Source organism: Hemiscyllium ocellatum, chromosome 23 (genome assembly GCF_020745735.1).
Source record: "Hemiscyllium ocellatum isolate sHemOce1 chromosome 23, sHemOce1.pat.X.cur, whole genome shotgun sequence".
Lineage (NCBI taxonomy): Eukaryota > Metazoa > Chordata > Chondrichthyes > Orectolobiformes > Hemiscylliidae > Hemiscyllium > Hemiscyllium ocellatum.
Window position 1 is genome coordinate 17,730,769 of NC_083423.1, and position 17,497 is coordinate 17,748,265.

Sequence of the window (17,497 nt, forward strand, 5' to 3'; positions counted from 1 at the left end):
TTGTCAATGCAAGTTTGCTGTAACTCAGTTGATGAATTGGGCACAGTATTTCTAAAGTGCGAACTTTTAATGTGTTTTGGCTGTAATGTGATTACAGTGCCAATATTTTATGCGGTGTTTCTAAAGGGTGGTTTTTCTATAATGCAGGGTTGCAACCATCGCATTGTTCAAGAACTCACTGTATTGCTTACAAACAAAACTGCCCTTTTAAAACCCCCGGTTTTTTATGCAATTCAAACAGAACAGGCTCGGGAATGCAAAATAGTAATGTAATGTAATCTTGAACTGCATAGTCAGCATTCAAAACCACGTGTCATTTGCTCACTGAGCTGGAAGGTTTGTTTTCAGACGTTTCATCACCCTACTAGGTAACCTCAGTGACCCTCCGGATGAAGTGCTGGTGGCATGGCCTACTTTTTATTTGTGTTTAGGTTTCTTTGGGTTGGTGATGTAATTTCCTGTTCTTCTCCGGGGGGCTGGTAAATTGGATCCAAGTAATGTGTTTGTTGATAGTGTTCTGGTCGGAATGTCATGTTTCTAGGAATTGTCGTGCATGTCTGTTTGGCTTGTCCTAGGATGGATGTGTTGTCCCATTAATTTCACTAAAGAGGAAAACAATAACAAACTGCCACTCCTAGATGTCATAATAGAGCGAGCAGCCAATGGGGAACTTGAAACCAACGTCTACAGGAAAACAACACATACTGACCTGTACTGAACTACAGAAGCAATCATCCTAACATCCACAAACGAAGTTGCATTAAAACATTATTTCAACAAGCCACCACACACTGCAGCACAGAGGAACTACGCAGAGGAAAATCACCTGTACAGTGTATTCAAAAAGAATGGTACCCAATGAACACAGTCTGCAGATTTCTCAGCAGCAAACCCAAACAAACAGACAAAACGAGTCCAGAAACCCTAGCCACTCTCCCCTACGTCAAAAACATCTCGGAAATGACTGCCAGACTACTCAGACCCCTTGGCATCATGGTAGAAAGCCACAACACACTAAAACAGCAGCTAATGAACTTGAAAGACCCTATACAGACAACAAACAAAACTAATGTCATTTACAAAATACCTTTGCAAGAACTGTAACAAACACTACATTGGACAAACAAGTAGAAAACTAGCCACTGGGATACATGAACATCAACTCGCCACAAAACGACATTACCCTCTCTCACTGGTATCACTACATATAGATGAGGAAGGACACCACTTTGGCTGGGACAACACATCCATCCTAGGACAAGCCAAACAGAAGCCCACAAGAATTCCTAGAAGCATGGCATTCCAACCAGAACTCTATCAACAAACACATTGAGTTAGACCCCATTTACCACCACCTGAGAAAAAGAACAGAAAATGACATCAACCCAAGGAAACCTAAACACACACAGAAAGCGGGCCATGCCAGCAGCGCTTCATCCAGAAGCTCACCAATGATGTTACCTAGCATGGTGACGAAACATCTGAAAATGAACCTTCCAGCTCAGTGAGCAAAACATACATCGAGAACCTTTTACCTGAGCTACAAATCTTTTCAAACCCAACTAATGTATTCCCATCTTTCTTCTAATCCCTTCAACTGTGTATCTTTGCTTTTGACTGTTCCAGGCGATGGTGATCATAAATGGATACCTTTATATATTTGGTGGGACAACTGGTTACGTTTACAACACAGATTTGCACCGATTAGATCTTACAGCTCGGGAATGGATACAACTCAAACCAAATAACCCTCCTAGTGATTTACCTGAAGAAAGGTGAGCCACAGCTGCCAATTGGGCAGCTCTTTATCAAATAGCATCAGTGACCTCCTTGTTATATTGGGCCTGACTGCAGATTCTTTGCAGCTTTTGAATGCAACAGATTTTTTGCCTAATTGTTTATTTTATTAACAAAGGTTTGGCTAGTGTTAAAAGCTCTATCCATCTAGAGACTACACCACACAGCAGGAAGGGCTGTGCCTTAATCCTTGCCTGTTTTGAATTTCAGACACCATCCCAGCAGACTTTGGATTCTCTGAGTTCTGTATTGGGAGTGTACATTTGGTTTGTATTCCGATGTTGATGGAAGAGGAAGAGTGGGAAATTACAATGATATACATTATATTCTTCCAGCATTCCATTATAATAGTCTTTTAAAGTGGAATATCCCATTCATGAGGACACATTCCACAACTAAACATGCCTCTTGCTGGAGGACCAATGGGTTCTAGGTCAAGATAAAAGGATAAACTGACTGTATAGAACTGTGAACCTAAGGATGGTTAACACTACCTTCTACAAATCAAAAATAATTGATTTTATTAATACAAAAAAGCTAATGGGTATAAACGTCTGCTAAATTAGACTAATAAAGTTGTGATGAGAGAGTTGACCTTTTGGACTTTCTACATTTTGAGAAGTTGTGGAAATTCGGAGAACAAAAGGAAGAATTAGAGAGAAATGGGCAGGAATCAAGGATCTGAGGAAGTGCTGACCAGTGCTAAAGCTAAGAAAGTGGTAGAAAAGGAGAAGCTCTGTCAGTGAAGAATTTGGTGTCTATGGAAACACAAGTGAGGTGAAGGAGGAGGACATTAAGATGGGTGGGTGTGGAGGCCTTTACTGGCAACTCATGTTGGTGGGTTTGGGAATCATTTGGAATAGAGAATTCCAAACTACCAGACTTAGTGAAAATTCTGAGGGTAGTTTACTGAGGTAGGGGGCCAGTTGGAGTAGCATGGGATCCTGCATTCAGGTTCTTGTGTTGAAGACCACTGTCATGGACCTGCTGGACTCAACCACACAACTTCAAGGGACAATGGGTGGTCTGGGGTGGAAGAACAGCTGAGTAAGAATGTTTAGGGCTACTTGTGTTTTCAGGTACCGACATGAAATTGCTCACGATGGGCAAAGGATATACATATTAGGAGGAGGAACTTCATGGACAACGTATCCGCTGGATAAGGTAGGGAGAGATCACTCGCTCCTATCACTTAATCCTGAAACAACTTTGAGGTTGTTCTAAATTTACACAGGTATGTCAAGACATTGTCGATGAAATAAGGATTTTGGATGGCGTCTGATTGCTCTTGTGGAATTGGACTCCATCCAGTGTCAATGTCAGGCTGGGTGAGAGGGCTAATGATGCAGAGGGAACACTTACTCTTATTACCAGGCTGAAAGGAGGGAATAAGTGGAAAGTTCCATTCATCAGGTTTGAGGTGGGCTACTGTGGGTGAGGTGGTGGTCTAGAATGAACTGCTGCTTGGGTCATTTGTTGGATCAATGTTGCTCCTATGTGTGCAGCATTGTGGATATAGGGTTTAATTTTTAGAACACTTATATGTGATTGGAAATTAATATTAAATGTAAAATATTCTAAGTTGTCAGAAAGAATGAACAATGCAATTGCATCATGAAGGAATTAAATTGAGCATGGAAAAGAGTGTACAAAAGTGAGCAAAATCATCTCCAGCATAAATAAAGGTATTCCAGTTCATAGGATAACTTAAACTAGTAACATGTTTTAAAACTTCATTGATTAATTTCACCCGTTACTTTAACAAAAAAATAACTTTGGATGTTAAATGAGTTCAAAGTGTTGTTAGATGCTTGGCTGGGACAAGTCAGTGGGCTGAATGACTTTCTCTTAAGGTTCAGAAAGTTAAGACTGTTTCACAGTACGGTGTTCTATAACCTTAATTTTCAAGTTCTATTTTCCTTTTACAAAAATGTAAATTCAAGACTTGTTTCATTTCCAGATACACGCATACAACCTGGAGACTAATACGTGGGAGGAAATACAAACAAAACCACAGGACAGAACTGGCAAGTCAAGAGTAGATTGCTCTGCTAAATGTATCCAAAAGTGTGTCCAAGAGGATCATTTTAACCCTTTGCACTTTGAAGAGATTTTCAAACGTCTCGTCACTTTTTTTGACCTCATTTCCTTGTCCTCCTGTTTCTGTTCTTTCCATCCTTTCTTTTCTCTCTCTTCTTTGGTCCTTTCCCACTCCTAATCAACCCCTTCTTGATTTGAGTTTATTTCTAACAGACACTGGGCCCCATTAGCTTTCTCACCAAAGTGAACTTGCAAATTGCTGAACTTCAGAAGACTTAAAACAGAATGGTTACAGCATGGAAGGAGGGCATTTGGCGCATCAAGCATGTTGAAAAGTGTAGTGCTAGAAAAGCAAGACAGGTCAGGCAGCATCCAAGGAACAGGAGAATCAAGGTTTCGGGCCTAAGCACTTCAGGAATGGGGTGTGTGGGGGAGCTGGGAGATAACTAGGAGGGTGGGGGTGAGGTAGCTGGGAAGATAGGTAGATGCGGGGTGTTGGTGGTAGGTCAGAGGGGAGGGTGGACTGGATAGATGGGAAGGAAGATGGACGAGGACAGTTCAAGAGAGTGGTGCCGAGTTGGAGGGTTGAATCTGGGATGAGGTGGGGGAAGGGACGATGAGGAAACTGGTGATCAAATTTGATGCCATGTGGTTGAAGGGTCCTAAGGTGGAAAATGATGTGTTCTTCGGGCATCAGTTGTGGAGGTGGCCCAAGACTTGCGTGTCCTTGGTGAAGTGAGAGGGGCAGTTGAACTGGTCAGCCACAGTGTGGTGGAGTTGTTTGGTGCTTGTGTCCCTGAGATGTTCCCTGAAACGTTTCGCAAGTTGGCATCCTGTCCCCTCAATGTAAAGGAGAGCACATTGGATGCAATAGACACAGTAGATGTGATGTTTGGATGTGTAGGAAATCTCTGCTGGATGTGGAAGGATCCTACATTCTTATTGCAATTGGAGGGGTGGTATTCGAGGACAGAGTTGCGGGAAGTGGAGGACATGTGCTGGAGGCATTGTTGATCATGTGGGAGGGGAAATTGCGGTCCTTGAAATAGGAGGCCATCTGGTATGTCTTGGAGTGGAATTGCTCCTCCTGGGAGCAGATACGGTGGAGGAATTGGGAGTAAGGGATCGTGTTTTTACAGGAGGGTTGGTGGGAGGGGGTATAGTCGAGTCTGTTTGAAATAGATGTCAGTATTGAGTCGGTCGCTGGAGATGGAAGCGGGAAGGTCCAGGAAGGAGAGAGAGGTGTCTGAGATAGTCCAGGTGAACTTGAGGTCAGGGTGGAAGGTGTTCGTGAAGTTGACTAGCTGCTCAGGCTCCTTGTGGGAGCATGAGGTGGCGCCAGTACAGTCGTCAATATAGCGGAGGAAAAGGTGGGGTTAGTGCCAGTGTAACTGCAGAAGATGGACTGTTCCATGTATCTGACATCTAGCATGTGCCTGCTTGGAGGAAGAGCATTTTAGCTCATCCTATTCACCTGTCTGCAAATTTTCTCTGTTCAGCTGTCTATCTAATTTATTTTTGAAAATCATGATTGAATCTGCATATATTGCTCTTTTCAAGCTATGGAAACTATAACCTAACCACTTGTTGCTTTTTGAAAAAAAAATGTTGTGTTGCCTTTGTTTTTTCTTTTGCCAGTGACTTTAAATCCATGTCCTCTGGTTCCTGGCCCCTTCATTAATGGCAACAGTTTATCTCTTCCTCCTTCGTCTAAACCTGTCATGATTTTTGAACTGTTATCAAATTTCTGCTGAACTTTTTTTCCTCTAAGGAGGACAAACCTAGTTTCTGTGTATGACTGGAAACATTCTCTTTTTAACTTTTTTTTTGTTCCCTTTTCAATGCTTTCACATCCTTCCTGACGTAGGGTACTGGGAATTGTAAGTACTGTGTCCGGTTCTGGTAGCCCTGTTTTATAGGAGGGATGTCATTAAGCTGGAGAGGATTCAGAAGAAATTTACTGGGATGTTGCCAGGAATGGGGGTGGGGTTTATGGGGAGAGGGTGGATAGGCTGAGACTTCTTACATTGGTGTATAGGAGGTTGGGGGGTGACCTTTTATAGAGATTTATAAAATCATGAGGTGAATGGTAAGGTGGTGGCATTCAAAATAAGGGGGCATATTTTTAAGTTGAGAAAGATTTGAAAAAGGCATGAGGGACAACTTTTTTTTCAGGTTGTGGAATGAACTTCGAGGAAGTGGTGGATACGGGTACAGTTACAACGTTTTAAAAAACTTTAGATGAGTACATGAATAGGAACTGTTTGGAGAATATGGACCAAACGCAGACAGGTGGGCCTAGTTTAGTTTGGGATTATGGTCGACATGGACTGGTTGGACCAAAGGGTCTCTTTCCATGCTGTATGCCTGACCCTCACCCTGTGTTCCACTTGCTCCTCTCTGCTTTTTCAAAAGTGCAAACTATTTCAAACCCTTTTCAGTTCTGAAGAAATCCTAATTTGATTTTAAATGTTAACTCTGCAGATACTGCCAGACTAGTCTCTAACACTTTGGAAATTAAAAACAATCTTCAACAGCTGCAGTATTTAGCTTTTATTTATTGTTAGAAACTATATGCTTTTTTGGTTCATTAGATTGATAGAAACATATTTCCAACCCCACTTCTCAATAGTTTGGATCTTTTCTGTAACCATATATTTTTAATGGATTTGTGTTTTCTTGTAGGTTTTCCTGCTGCCAGAAGGTGTCATAGCTGTGTACAAATTGGGCATGGTAAGAAGTTGGTATTGACAACTATGTTTCGTTTGACATCAGACTGTACACAGCTCAGCTCTAAGTCTTGTACCCAGCATTGTGTCCTATATTGTACATATATTTATTTAGAAAACCAGTTTCTCCTCTACAAGGAAATGCTGATTTCAGGTATTTTCTTTTGTACAGATTTAAACCTAAGAACTAAAAATAAAGTAATTTCACTTTGGGCAATGTCATCGCCATTCAGATTTTTACTGTTATCATCAGGAGATATTTTGAAAAATATAAACTGGTCACCTAAATCATTTATTTCTTAGAAGGAAAGAAATAAAAAGTTTAATTAAATCAGATGACTCATGATCATATTGTCACCTGAGTCAGTAGATTACAGTTGAGTAACCTCTGAAGACTTGAACATGGAAATCTAGGTTTGATTATAAAAGTCTGTGACACTGCATGAGGTGCCACCTTTCCAATGAGTTTTTAACCAAGACCTGTGTCCACCCCATCATGTGGATGTAAATTCTCATGGAACACAAGAGCTGAAGTAGGCTGTTCAGCCTCTCAAACCTACTTTGCTGGTCCAGATATGGTCTCACTAACTGCTATATTTGTGCACTGTCCTCATGCCTCTTCATGTCATCTTGATGTTCACTATTGGAAGAATAACAGGGAACTTTCCTAGATTATGTAGCCCTAGCCACTGTTTATTCCTCTGTCAGTATCACTAAAATTGATTACCTGGTCATTGTCATACTGCTGTTTGTGAGAATTTGCTTGCACAAGTTGGCTGTCATGTCTTCTGCATTGTACAAATATTAAGTTCTCACCCTGAGATTGTATAAGACATCCAGTAAAGATAAACAGAAAATTTCAGTCCTCATTCAAATTTCCAAATTCATAGCTATGAACTCCATCCCTCTCTCCCTGGGAACAATCCTGAGATTAAGCTGGTTTTTCTGCAACTTGGGTCACACTTGGTCCCAAATTGAACTTAATCTAATTTGTCCCATCAATATGACCTCTAACATTGTCCAACTTCATCCCTGTCTCAGCTCATCACTTGCTGAAACATTTGTTCATGCCTTTGTAACCTTTAGACTTGACTATTTCAACTCAATCCTTGCGTTTCTCTTACCTTCTGCCTTTCCTATGTTTGAGGCCAACTATATCTCTTTTGTTTCTCCTTTTAATTCCTCCCCATTTCTCACCCCAATCACTTCAATGCTTGCTGACTGACTTTGGCTCCTGTTCAGGTACGGTCTGGTTAATAAAATTTACATCCTTGTTTTTAATTCTCTCCATGGCCTTGCCACACCTGTTGTCTGTAATGCCTCCAGCCCATAGCCTTCAGATATTCCCGTGTCTCTTGCTGGACCTTTGGCAAGTTTATAAATTGAGCATCCAATGAACTAAGTAGCATCCTGAAATGTAATTACTACCATTTCTACTATCTCTGAAATAGCCTTTATGCACATCTTTGCAATTCCTCTGTCCTTCAAAACCCATTTTAAACATATCTCTCTGACCAAACATTTGGTCACATGGCCTGACTATCTCCTCCTGTGGCTCAGTCTCTTTGTTTCACAGTGGTCCTGTGGAGTGCCTTGGTGCATTTTTGTATATTAGAAGTGCAGATCACATTGTTGTGAAAATCACAATAATTTGTACTTTTTTTTGGCAGATGTGTACGTGTGTGGTGGATATAATGGTGAGGTAATACTTGGAGACCTCTGGAAGCTCAATTTACAGACTTTCCAATGGACACGGTTGCCTGCGGAAATGCCAGAGCCTGCTTACTTCCACTGTGCAGCTGTAACCCCGGTGAGTAGCTTAGAGTAATGTCTTTCCATGCTAGTTTATTTGTAAACTACAATCAGCCACTGCTGAACCCAAGGCTGTCTTTGTCCAATAGCCCTCCCTGTTAGCATTAGGCAGGAATTGCAGATGTTCAGAAGATTGTGAATCTTCTGTTGAATTTACCAATAATTGAGGTTCATTAATTCTGGCCCTGGCCTTGTACATGGAAAATACAAGAGAATGCTCTGTCTTTCACCTAATCTGTTTGTTATTGCTTCTCATTTTAGCCACCTGCCTATAGACAGCAGAAAACAGTAATGGTGAGATCCATTCATTTGACTCTAACTTAATTTGATGCTTAGGACTGTTACCTCTGGTAAATGCCAGAGTTCATTACATTTCTCCCAGAACGTCGAGATCCACTTGGAGAAGTTTCTTCTCTTCTGTGCAGTTGCACAAAAGTGTGTAACCATGAGCCCTGCACCCACATCTAGGTCATTTTAATAAAATTTTAAATCAAAATAGTCCCAAGACTGATCCCTGCAATGCATCATTAGGTCAGTGATCAAATGTACTATCCTTCCTTGAAACTTAAGGCTTCTTACACTCCATTCCTAAATAATGTCAGACATTCTATAAAATAATCCCAACATGTCTGTCTTTCCCTCTGGTTGACTTCAAACACCATTGGTGGTAGTTTGCTTCCTTCGCAAAGTGCAAAATATTCTCTCCCAATGCAACCCAATTTTGGGGATCTTGAAGGGTAGTAGTGGTTGGGATTTAATTTTTAGATCATTCAAACAGGTACTGAATGATGACTGCACTGAAATGCTAGATTTGGTTATGTACACTGTCCCTGCAGTGGCTCATTTGACAAGCTGAAGGTCCTTAGTGACTTCATTGTTTATGTATGTTTTACAGGCTGGCTGTATGTACGTGCATGGTGGAGTGGTCAACATCCATGAGAATAAACGGACTGATTCCCTCTACAAAATCTGGCTGGTAGTGCCCAGTCTCTTTGAACTTTGTTGGGAGAGGCTGCTGAAGAGTCTCCCACACTTAACGCAGTTCTCCACCACACAACTACTCAATCTTGGACTCACACAAGGACTTGTGGAGAGGTTGAAGTGACCGCCAGAGTGAAGAAGGTAGAGAGAGACAAACAGATATGGATTCTGCAGTATGGATGATGGGCAGTGTCGGAGGAAACTGCTGGGAAGAATACTCCCCAAGGCCTTATCTGCCATAAGTGTTAGATGTCTCAGCTACTTTTTATTTTAGAAGACCTCCTGTCACTTGCTTGCATTGTGACGTGGACTGATCCCCTCACCCACCACCTTCTCACAAAGGCAAGTGGAGCCTACTTTGTAATTTTTTTTTAAAAACTTGTGCCCTGACACTGGAGCAGTTCCACAGTTTGGAAATGCAGGTCAGCCTGCCTGTAAAGGTTTCCAGTCTGTTTCAGACTGTGTCTCATCAACTCTAACACCTTCATGTCTCAGCAGTTTTTAAAAGTCCCATTTAATTCAATTAAAATATCACTTTTTCCCCCTCCCACAAACCAACTTCTATGACTGAGGTTTTAGTAGAACTGATGATCTCACGTGAAACAGCCCTTTTAAATTTTCTGTTTCAAATTTGATAGACCTGCAGTGCATGTCCAATATTTTGTTTCAATTTCAGCTGTGAAACACTTTTCTTTTGGTATCTGTTTTGCCATCCCACCCCATTTAAATCTTTGTATCAAGAACCAACACAAGCAATTGGTTGCCTTAATATCATTTTAATCACCAAGTACTTTTCATACATGCAGTGAGTCCATCCAGATTGTGTTTGAGCCATGCTGATTTGGATTCAATTTGCTGGTTTTTATAAAGCTATAAATATTCATAAGGAAAAAACATTTCATGTTGCATTCATCTTACTGCCTTGCCTTATAGAACCCCCCTCCCTCCCACAAGCTCTAACCTGTCAGTAATTATGTGGGAGGATAATGGCGGTGGTTAGGGGCAGTAGATCAGTTGAACATTGATAAGTTATCCTTTTGTGGATGTTTAGACAAATGATTGAGTGGAAAATCACTGGCTATTCCAAACATTATGGGAAATCACTTCCTTCAGATTCTTCCCTCTTGCAGTCAGATTAGGAATCTCATTGACACTTTATGCAGCTGCAATAATGAACTGCAGTGGTGACAGGTTGCCAACCTGGTAGGTTTCTACAATTCCCTTTCCATAATTTATGTTACCCTACCCCACAAAAAAGAAACCTGCTAAAAGAACAGACAGACATTTAACCAATGGCCCATTACTCATGGGGAATTGAGACATTTGAATTGTAATTCTGGGGTCAGGATTTGGATACAGAAACCTGATCCTATCCCAGTGAGTTGAGAAATCCTGCTTCCCACCCCACCACTGATGTAGATGCATCCTACTCAAGCCACCTTATCTTCTACTTGCTCAGGTAAATGGTATCATCTCCCTTTCTTCCCTTTACTCACTCCCTTGAGTGTCATCTAACGCCAAGTTAGTGTAGTTTTCAACCCCATTGTGCCATAACTCAATATGAAATTATCAATGTTTCAAGAATCTGCTCACTTCCCATTTGGCCTGGCTGTTACGGTCTTCCAGCAACTAATTAACCTTGCTCTGGATAAGCCCAGGATCAGAGCCAGAGCCAATTAGTCTTTAAAGTTGACTCTTGAAAGCACTTCATTTGAATTAATTTGCCCAGTGGCTACAGTAACAGCAGCAATGTAGAGCATAGCAATTATGTTTTGAGTAATCAGGTTGGTTAAGATTGAAAGTTGCTAATTTTACAAGCTGCAATGAAAACTATATTTAAAATAGTGCATATTACATAGTGATCACCTCATTAAGAACCAGCACCATGCAAACCCATTCAACTTCTATCATGGCAAGTAATGTATGCCAAGACTTTAGTAAACATGGTGTTCTTTGGGTAATGGTGATAAGGATTTGACCTGGTTCTTGTTTTAAAAAGTCAATTTTTATCAGAGGCCTATTTTCATGAATCTGAAGTTTCAGTCAAGGCACCCAATGTAAGTAAAGTACTGAAAGAAAAAAAAAAGCTGGTCAGTCCTTGTATTCTCTATCTTTCTCACCACCACCACCACCTTGTCCAGGTTTGACTTTTAAAATCACTGCAAGATTTTCTTTCTCCCCACATCTTTTGTAAAGTTGTTAATAAAAGCATGGATAAATCTGAATTGTTCAAGTTTATGACCAAAGTGCTTAGTATGTACAATCCAGCTAGCAGTATCTATGCAGACTGGTTTCTGGTGGTATTAGTGTCCAGACATATAGGCAGTAGTAACATTTCCTTTTGATTTACTGATCCAAATATCTTCAAATTTAACAGGACCCGCATCTACCACTTCCTCTGGAAGTTCATTCTATATATGAAGTACCCTGTGTGAATTTGGACCTCAGGTCCCTTTTAAATCTCTCTCCTCTCACATTATGCCCTGTAACTTTGAACACTTCTACCCTAGGGAAAAGACCTTCACTATTCACCTCATCTGTGCCCCTCCATGATTTTCTAAAGGTCATCCCTCAACTCCCTACACTCCAGGGGAAGTCCCACCCTATCCAGACTCCACGTAATTCAAGTCTTCCAGTCCAAGTAACATGTAAATCCTCTCAGCATCAATAATAATAGGGTGACTAGAACTCTACACAGTACTCCAAAAGTGGCCTCACCAAACAGTGGGAGACAGAGGGTGAATATTCACCTTAAACATCATTTATAAAGGTAGAAAATGAAAACTAAGACAATAGATGCAAGAACTATTTAAATGGTTTAGGATCAATGTACCAAATTGTTTTGAGTAATGAACAAATCCGACTACAGGCTTCACTTTTTAGCAAGGAAACGGAATTGTTTTTAAAATTTTTGAATTGTTGAAATATGGAGTTATTGGGCATTACAGGGTCCCTAAATCAGATTAATTATGGTCATCCTTCTGACAAGCCTAGACAAAACTTTGCTTTTTAAAAATCAAGTCAGCTCCACTTATATTCTTGTGAATTTTAAGGAAGGAATGAAAATTGGGTGAAAAAGCAATTGGTGAACTTTTTGTCTGATAATTCTTAACTTATTGCAGGCTTAAAAACAGGAGAACCTACAACTGGAATCTCTGCATTCCTCCAATTCTGCCTTCCCACTTTATCCCATCCTTTGGCAGCCCCCCCAGCCTTGACTGAAAATGGACTGTGCTCATTAAAAGTTGACTACCCACCTGCAATGATATAATGGTATAGGTTGTGGAAATCATTTGCAACTATTCAGACAGATATTTCCTTCTCCACTCTCCTCTTTCTCTCTCTTCCCCTCCCCCCCCCCCACCCCAAAAACTACTTGTAAACAAACTGTTCAAGGTTTGATCCGCACTTCATACAAACATTACTTAACCTTGCTACTAATTCATCAGCTATTGTTTCAACATTACTTTGGGTCCAAATACAAAACTTGTAGATCATTTCCCTGAATATTGTCTGTTTTATCCTTAACTATTTGAGGGGGAAACAGTTCAAATCTGGAGTACACAATTCCAATGATTTGCAGCTTTAAAGTAGTTTCTCCTCATCCAAGTCCTAAACCATCAACTCATTATGTGGAAATCACATAGGGAGTAGGGAGAGAGGAAGAGGAGAAAACCTCAAAAACCAAAAGGCATGGTGCAAATCTAACTACGTGGCCAGATCTGCAACAACACTGGGTAAGATTAAAGCATGATCCTTAGCAAATTCTTCCAGGCTGGCATCTGTACCAACCCAAGGGCAATATGAATCAAGTTATAGGACTTAGTTACCAGGACAGCTACCAAGCTATTGAAAAATTCTTTAGCACTAAAATCAATGTGCAGGATTTAAAGGGAGATACAAATTTTATTTTAAACAATTATTGACTTTATAAATACAATAAGTTCCTAGTGCCTCCAACACTGTACACCTAGTAAGTTAGTATAGCAAGAAAGTCACAGCTTCAAGTATTTTTAACCAGAGTTGGTAGTACAAGTTCAGTCCTTCCAAAACATAAATCATATTTAGATCAAAATCAGCCACAGCTGTTAAAATAGAATCACAAACTGTAATCTTCAGACAGACAGGGAAATTGTTCTTGTAATATACAAGTCAGCAATGTTTCAGAGAGAGGATTGGCTTACAGAATCTCTTCCAAAAAGAAATTTTTAAAGCGAGGAAACAAGCTCTATTCTTCCCCAAAATGCAGAATGTGAAAACAAGGGGACACACTGGAGAAAAGGACAGTGGGTCTTCAAACAGTGTTAAAGTTGTGTCTGTCAGCCATTAACACCAGCACTGAAGCTCAAATCAAAACAGCAACAGCTCCCATTCCTGGAAGATTCCCAAGGCATACTGGCTGCCAATAAGAATCCTATGAGTTGTTCAAGCTTTTGGAAAAAAAAAGTTCAGCAATTCCATTTCAGCACCCACTTTGAGATGGGGCAAAGAAATACATGGATATAATGATGAGGTAGACTACCACCAACGCTGTTCCTGTGGAGACAAATCAGTATCAAGATTTAAAAAAGATAGTAAAGTCCCAACTCAAGGCGAAAGGATATCAGTTGCTACAGAATGGGAGATGATCTGCAGTCAACACCTTCTAAGCATGAAGCATCCCTGTGACTAGGCAAATTAGTTGAGCTAAATGGTCGGTTTGTCCGCTGTAAATATGACAAGCTCAGTTCAGTTCCAGCATTGCTGAGGAACTCTGGCCTGAAAGAGCAAGTCCTACCTCAAAATTCATTGATTTTTAAGTACCTCAATTGGATATGGATTGAAAAGGAGACACTAGCATGGTGGTAGCGTCACTAGATAAATTATTCCTGAACACCAGGCTATAGTTCTGGACAAAGATCAATTTAAATCTCAACATGGCAGATAGTGTAATTTGAACTGAATAAAAGCTGACCTGATGGAAAGTATGTAACCAGTGTTAAATGGTGGTAATGCCAGACATTAATGTGCTTTAGGGAAGGAAAATCTGTCCTTACCTGCTCTGGCCTACATGTAACTTCAGACCCAAAGCTATGTGGTTGCCTTTGGACTACCTGCTCAACCGTTAAGAATGGGTGATAAATGCTGGCCCAACAAATTCAGTTTAGCTTAGAGTGCAGTGATTCTAACCTGGGATCCTACAGGCCAAAACAATGGGATCAACTCAATATTTTGAAATCCATAAACTTCCAGTTAGGCAACTATTGTTAAATATGGCACAGGTTGAACAGTGAAGTTCTGTTCCAAAAGTGTGTTTTGGCTCAACTGCAGAACATCTGAAAGTACTAGTAACATTTTAGTTGTTCTGTTGCCTCTAGTCAAACTGTCAACCGAGACACATGAAAGTGTGCTCATTAAGATCAACATAATCTGCAAAACCTTCCTCCAATAACTTTGGGGCAGGAAATGATTTTTAAAAAAACAAGGGTGTGAATGCATCACAACTCCATATCCAAGTTGTATTCTATTGTAGAATGCAGAATGTCAAGATAACTTCTGGCATCAGAAGTTATTCAGAACAGGCAACTGCAGAGCTTATTGTTCAAGCCGAGTTATTAATCTTTGCGAACAACCAAAACCAGAAGCTGCCATCATTGGAAGTGTTAGTCCCACTCCATAAATCAGACCACTGTCTAGGCTGACAGTTAAGTGCATTACTAACACATGTTCTTCAGTTGGGCTAGGACTTAATCTGCTCTCAGGTCAATGCAAGAGATCCACCATTGCCATGTTGAAGATCAGGGGAAAAAGGTTTTTGTTCTTCACCCAGCGTTACAAAGTATTAACCAAAGTATGCACAGTGGCATCTTACTACACATAATTGGCTGACATCTCAAAATATTTAAATGGTACACAAAACGTTTGAGGTTCTGAAAAGTAGTATTGTTTAGAAATAAAAGTAATTCCAGCTGTCCAAAAAAGACTTGTATCAATAGGACAGACAGCACATCTCCATTACTAATCAGGCTGCAAATAAACATGTGCACACAGTCTTTTGTTCTGTTCCAGAACACCACAAGACAAAGTAAATGCAAAGACTATTATTGATCAAATATCTAATTGCAGTATTTGGAAAGACATGCAAGCTGATTCAGTTAAATACCCTTACTCCCATTATGCAAATTGTATACTTCACAGATTCAGCAAGATAGTCATATGTTTTAACTCCTCTACAGGTCAAGAAAAAGAACCTACCCTGGAAATAGTCACACTTGCCATCCATAAAGATATAATTCATCAAGATGACACTGAATATTGATGCCCAAAGATGGAGATCACTGAAGAGCAAATTAAATCCTACAGGCTAAACAAAGATAATTGTGTCAATATATGGGCTGTTAAGATTGATACAACTTGGTACAATTTTAGAAGAAACACTTTAAATACATTCTTGTAACTGAATGAAAGATTCACTCTCCCACTTTCCACCTCAACATAAAACGCTAAACTCCCTCAGATTACAAGTCTGACTCAGCTTTGAAAATACAAAATTCCTCAAAATAAATTTGTATTAAAAATTAGGGATGTTGCATTTAAGCTTCAGATTCCCTACAAGAACATCCTCTCAGTATCTACCCTATCAACAGTCAAATCTATTTCAATAGGACCACCTCTCATCTCCAATGAACACAAGCTCAAAATGCTCAAACCCTGCTCCCTTATAAAACAACGTCTTCCTCCCAATAGGTCAATATTCTTCAAACCGCCTCCAATAAGTATATATTCCCTTCCTTCCTTCCCCCCCCAAAGAACGGAGAACAATAGACTGTATACAATATTCTCAGTGTCCTACAGTTTTAGGAAGATTTTCCTTTCAAAACACACTTGCAATATAGGTGAACATTCAATTTGCCTTCCCAATTACTTGTTACAACTACATGCTTACTGTAATATATGCAATTTATCAAAAATTTCCCTTTCACAAATCCATATCGTCTCTGTCCAATTACATTCAGATTTCTAAACATACTGCTCCTACCACCATTTTATGTGTCAAATGACAAAATAGTATTTTCCCTAATGACAGACTTTAGACTAATTAGCTTACAGCTTCCTGCTTTGGTTTCACTGAGTAATGTTACATTTGGAGTTTCCCAATCCCACTGGAATGTTTACAGAATTTGGAGTAAATTTTGAAAAGGTTACAACCAATGCATCCAAGATTCCAGGGTAGAGGCCATTAAGTCAAGACTGGGTTTTTTTTCCTCTGCTCCTTCCTCAGATTTTAAACATTAACTTGCAATGCTTCAATTCAGGAGGTAATTCTAATGTTGGACCACATGCTGAACCTCAGCAATACCATCCCTGTATCAATTCCCCTCCAAATTCAATCCTACTCTTTCCTATCCCACACCCCTTCTCAAATCTAAATCGCTCCTATCCATAATATTACCAATCATCCAGTATACAAGTTCTTCCACAACCTTGTTCTTTGTTCCCTTCCTTTAGTTCTACAAACTTGCACCGAATCTGGTTTTTCCTTCCATCTCCATTTCTATATACTATGCTTGGGGAGTTAAATACTTACATAAATGACTGAGAAAAGTACCAAGATTGGGATTTGCAGCATACACACTTGCACAGCGATGGAACTTCCAACTTCCAGGCTGAAGAAACAGATCAAGATGGATGAACCCAAATTGTTCAAACTGGGTTTTACAGTATCACATCAGGTCATCACTCCCCCTCCAAGAAACTTGCTTCCAACAACATTGTTCTCTTTGCAAGACCATCCAGAGTTTTCATAAAATAATCAAGATAACTTTTTTTTAAAAGTAACTAGCTATAAATTAGTTTTAATTTGATATGTCAAGTGTTATATTGGACTATATATTAAATGCTGTTTATGACAACAGACTGGATAATAAGCATGGCAGCATTGTGGCTCAGTGATTAGCACTGCTATCTCACATCACCAGGGATCCAGCTTCAATTCCACCCTCAGGTGACTGTGTACACTCCCAGTGTCTGTTAGGTTTCCTAAGTGCTCCAATTTCCTCCCATTATCCAAAGATGTGCAGGTTAGGTGGATTCAGCATGCTAAAAAAAAATGTGCCCACAGACATGTTGGTTAAGTGGATTTGCCATGGGAAATGCAG

General features: G+C 40.1%; 2 protein-coding genes across 7 annotated transcripts in view; one reads left to right on the forward strand and one right to left on the reverse strand.

Moving 5' to 3' along the window:
* Positions 1-12,221, forward strand: part of klhdc10 (kelch domain containing 10) — a 41,820-nt gene extending 29,599 nt beyond the window's left edge. For 3 of the 4 annotated variants that reach the window (XM_060842728.1, XM_060842732.1, XM_060842731.1), the window contains 6 exons: positions 1,627-1,775; positions 2,859-2,961; positions 3,758-3,824; positions 6,523-6,570; positions 8,237-8,376; positions 9,274-12,221. In XM_060842728.1, the coding sequence (XP_060698711.1) occupies positions 1,627-1,775; positions 2,859-2,961; positions 3,758-3,824; positions 6,523-6,570; positions 8,237-8,376; positions 9,274-9,483 (717 nt within the window). In that variant the 3' untranslated portion in view covers positions 9,484-12,221. The remainder of the gene's footprint in view (positions 1-1,626; positions 1,776-2,858; positions 2,962-3,757; positions 3,825-6,522; positions 6,571-8,236; positions 8,377-9,273) is intronic. The other variant, XM_060842729.1, reaches the window with a different exon arrangement.
* Positions 12,222-13,256: 1,035 nt separating this feature from the next.
* Positions 13,257-17,497, reverse strand: part of cax1 (cation/H+ exchanger protein 1) — a 58,495-nt gene continuing 54,254 nt past the window's right edge. For all 3 annotated transcript variants that reach the window (XM_060843117.1, XM_060843115.1, XM_060843114.1), the window contains 3 exons: positions 16,927-17,005; positions 15,594-15,702; positions 13,257-13,895 (listed from right to left, as the gene is read on the reverse strand). In XM_060843117.1, the coding sequence (XP_060699100.1) occupies positions 13,822-13,895; positions 15,594-15,702; positions 16,927-17,005 (262 nt within the window). In that variant the 3' untranslated portion in view covers positions 13,257-13,821. The remainder of the gene's footprint in view (positions 13,896-15,593; positions 15,703-16,926; positions 17,006-17,497) is intronic.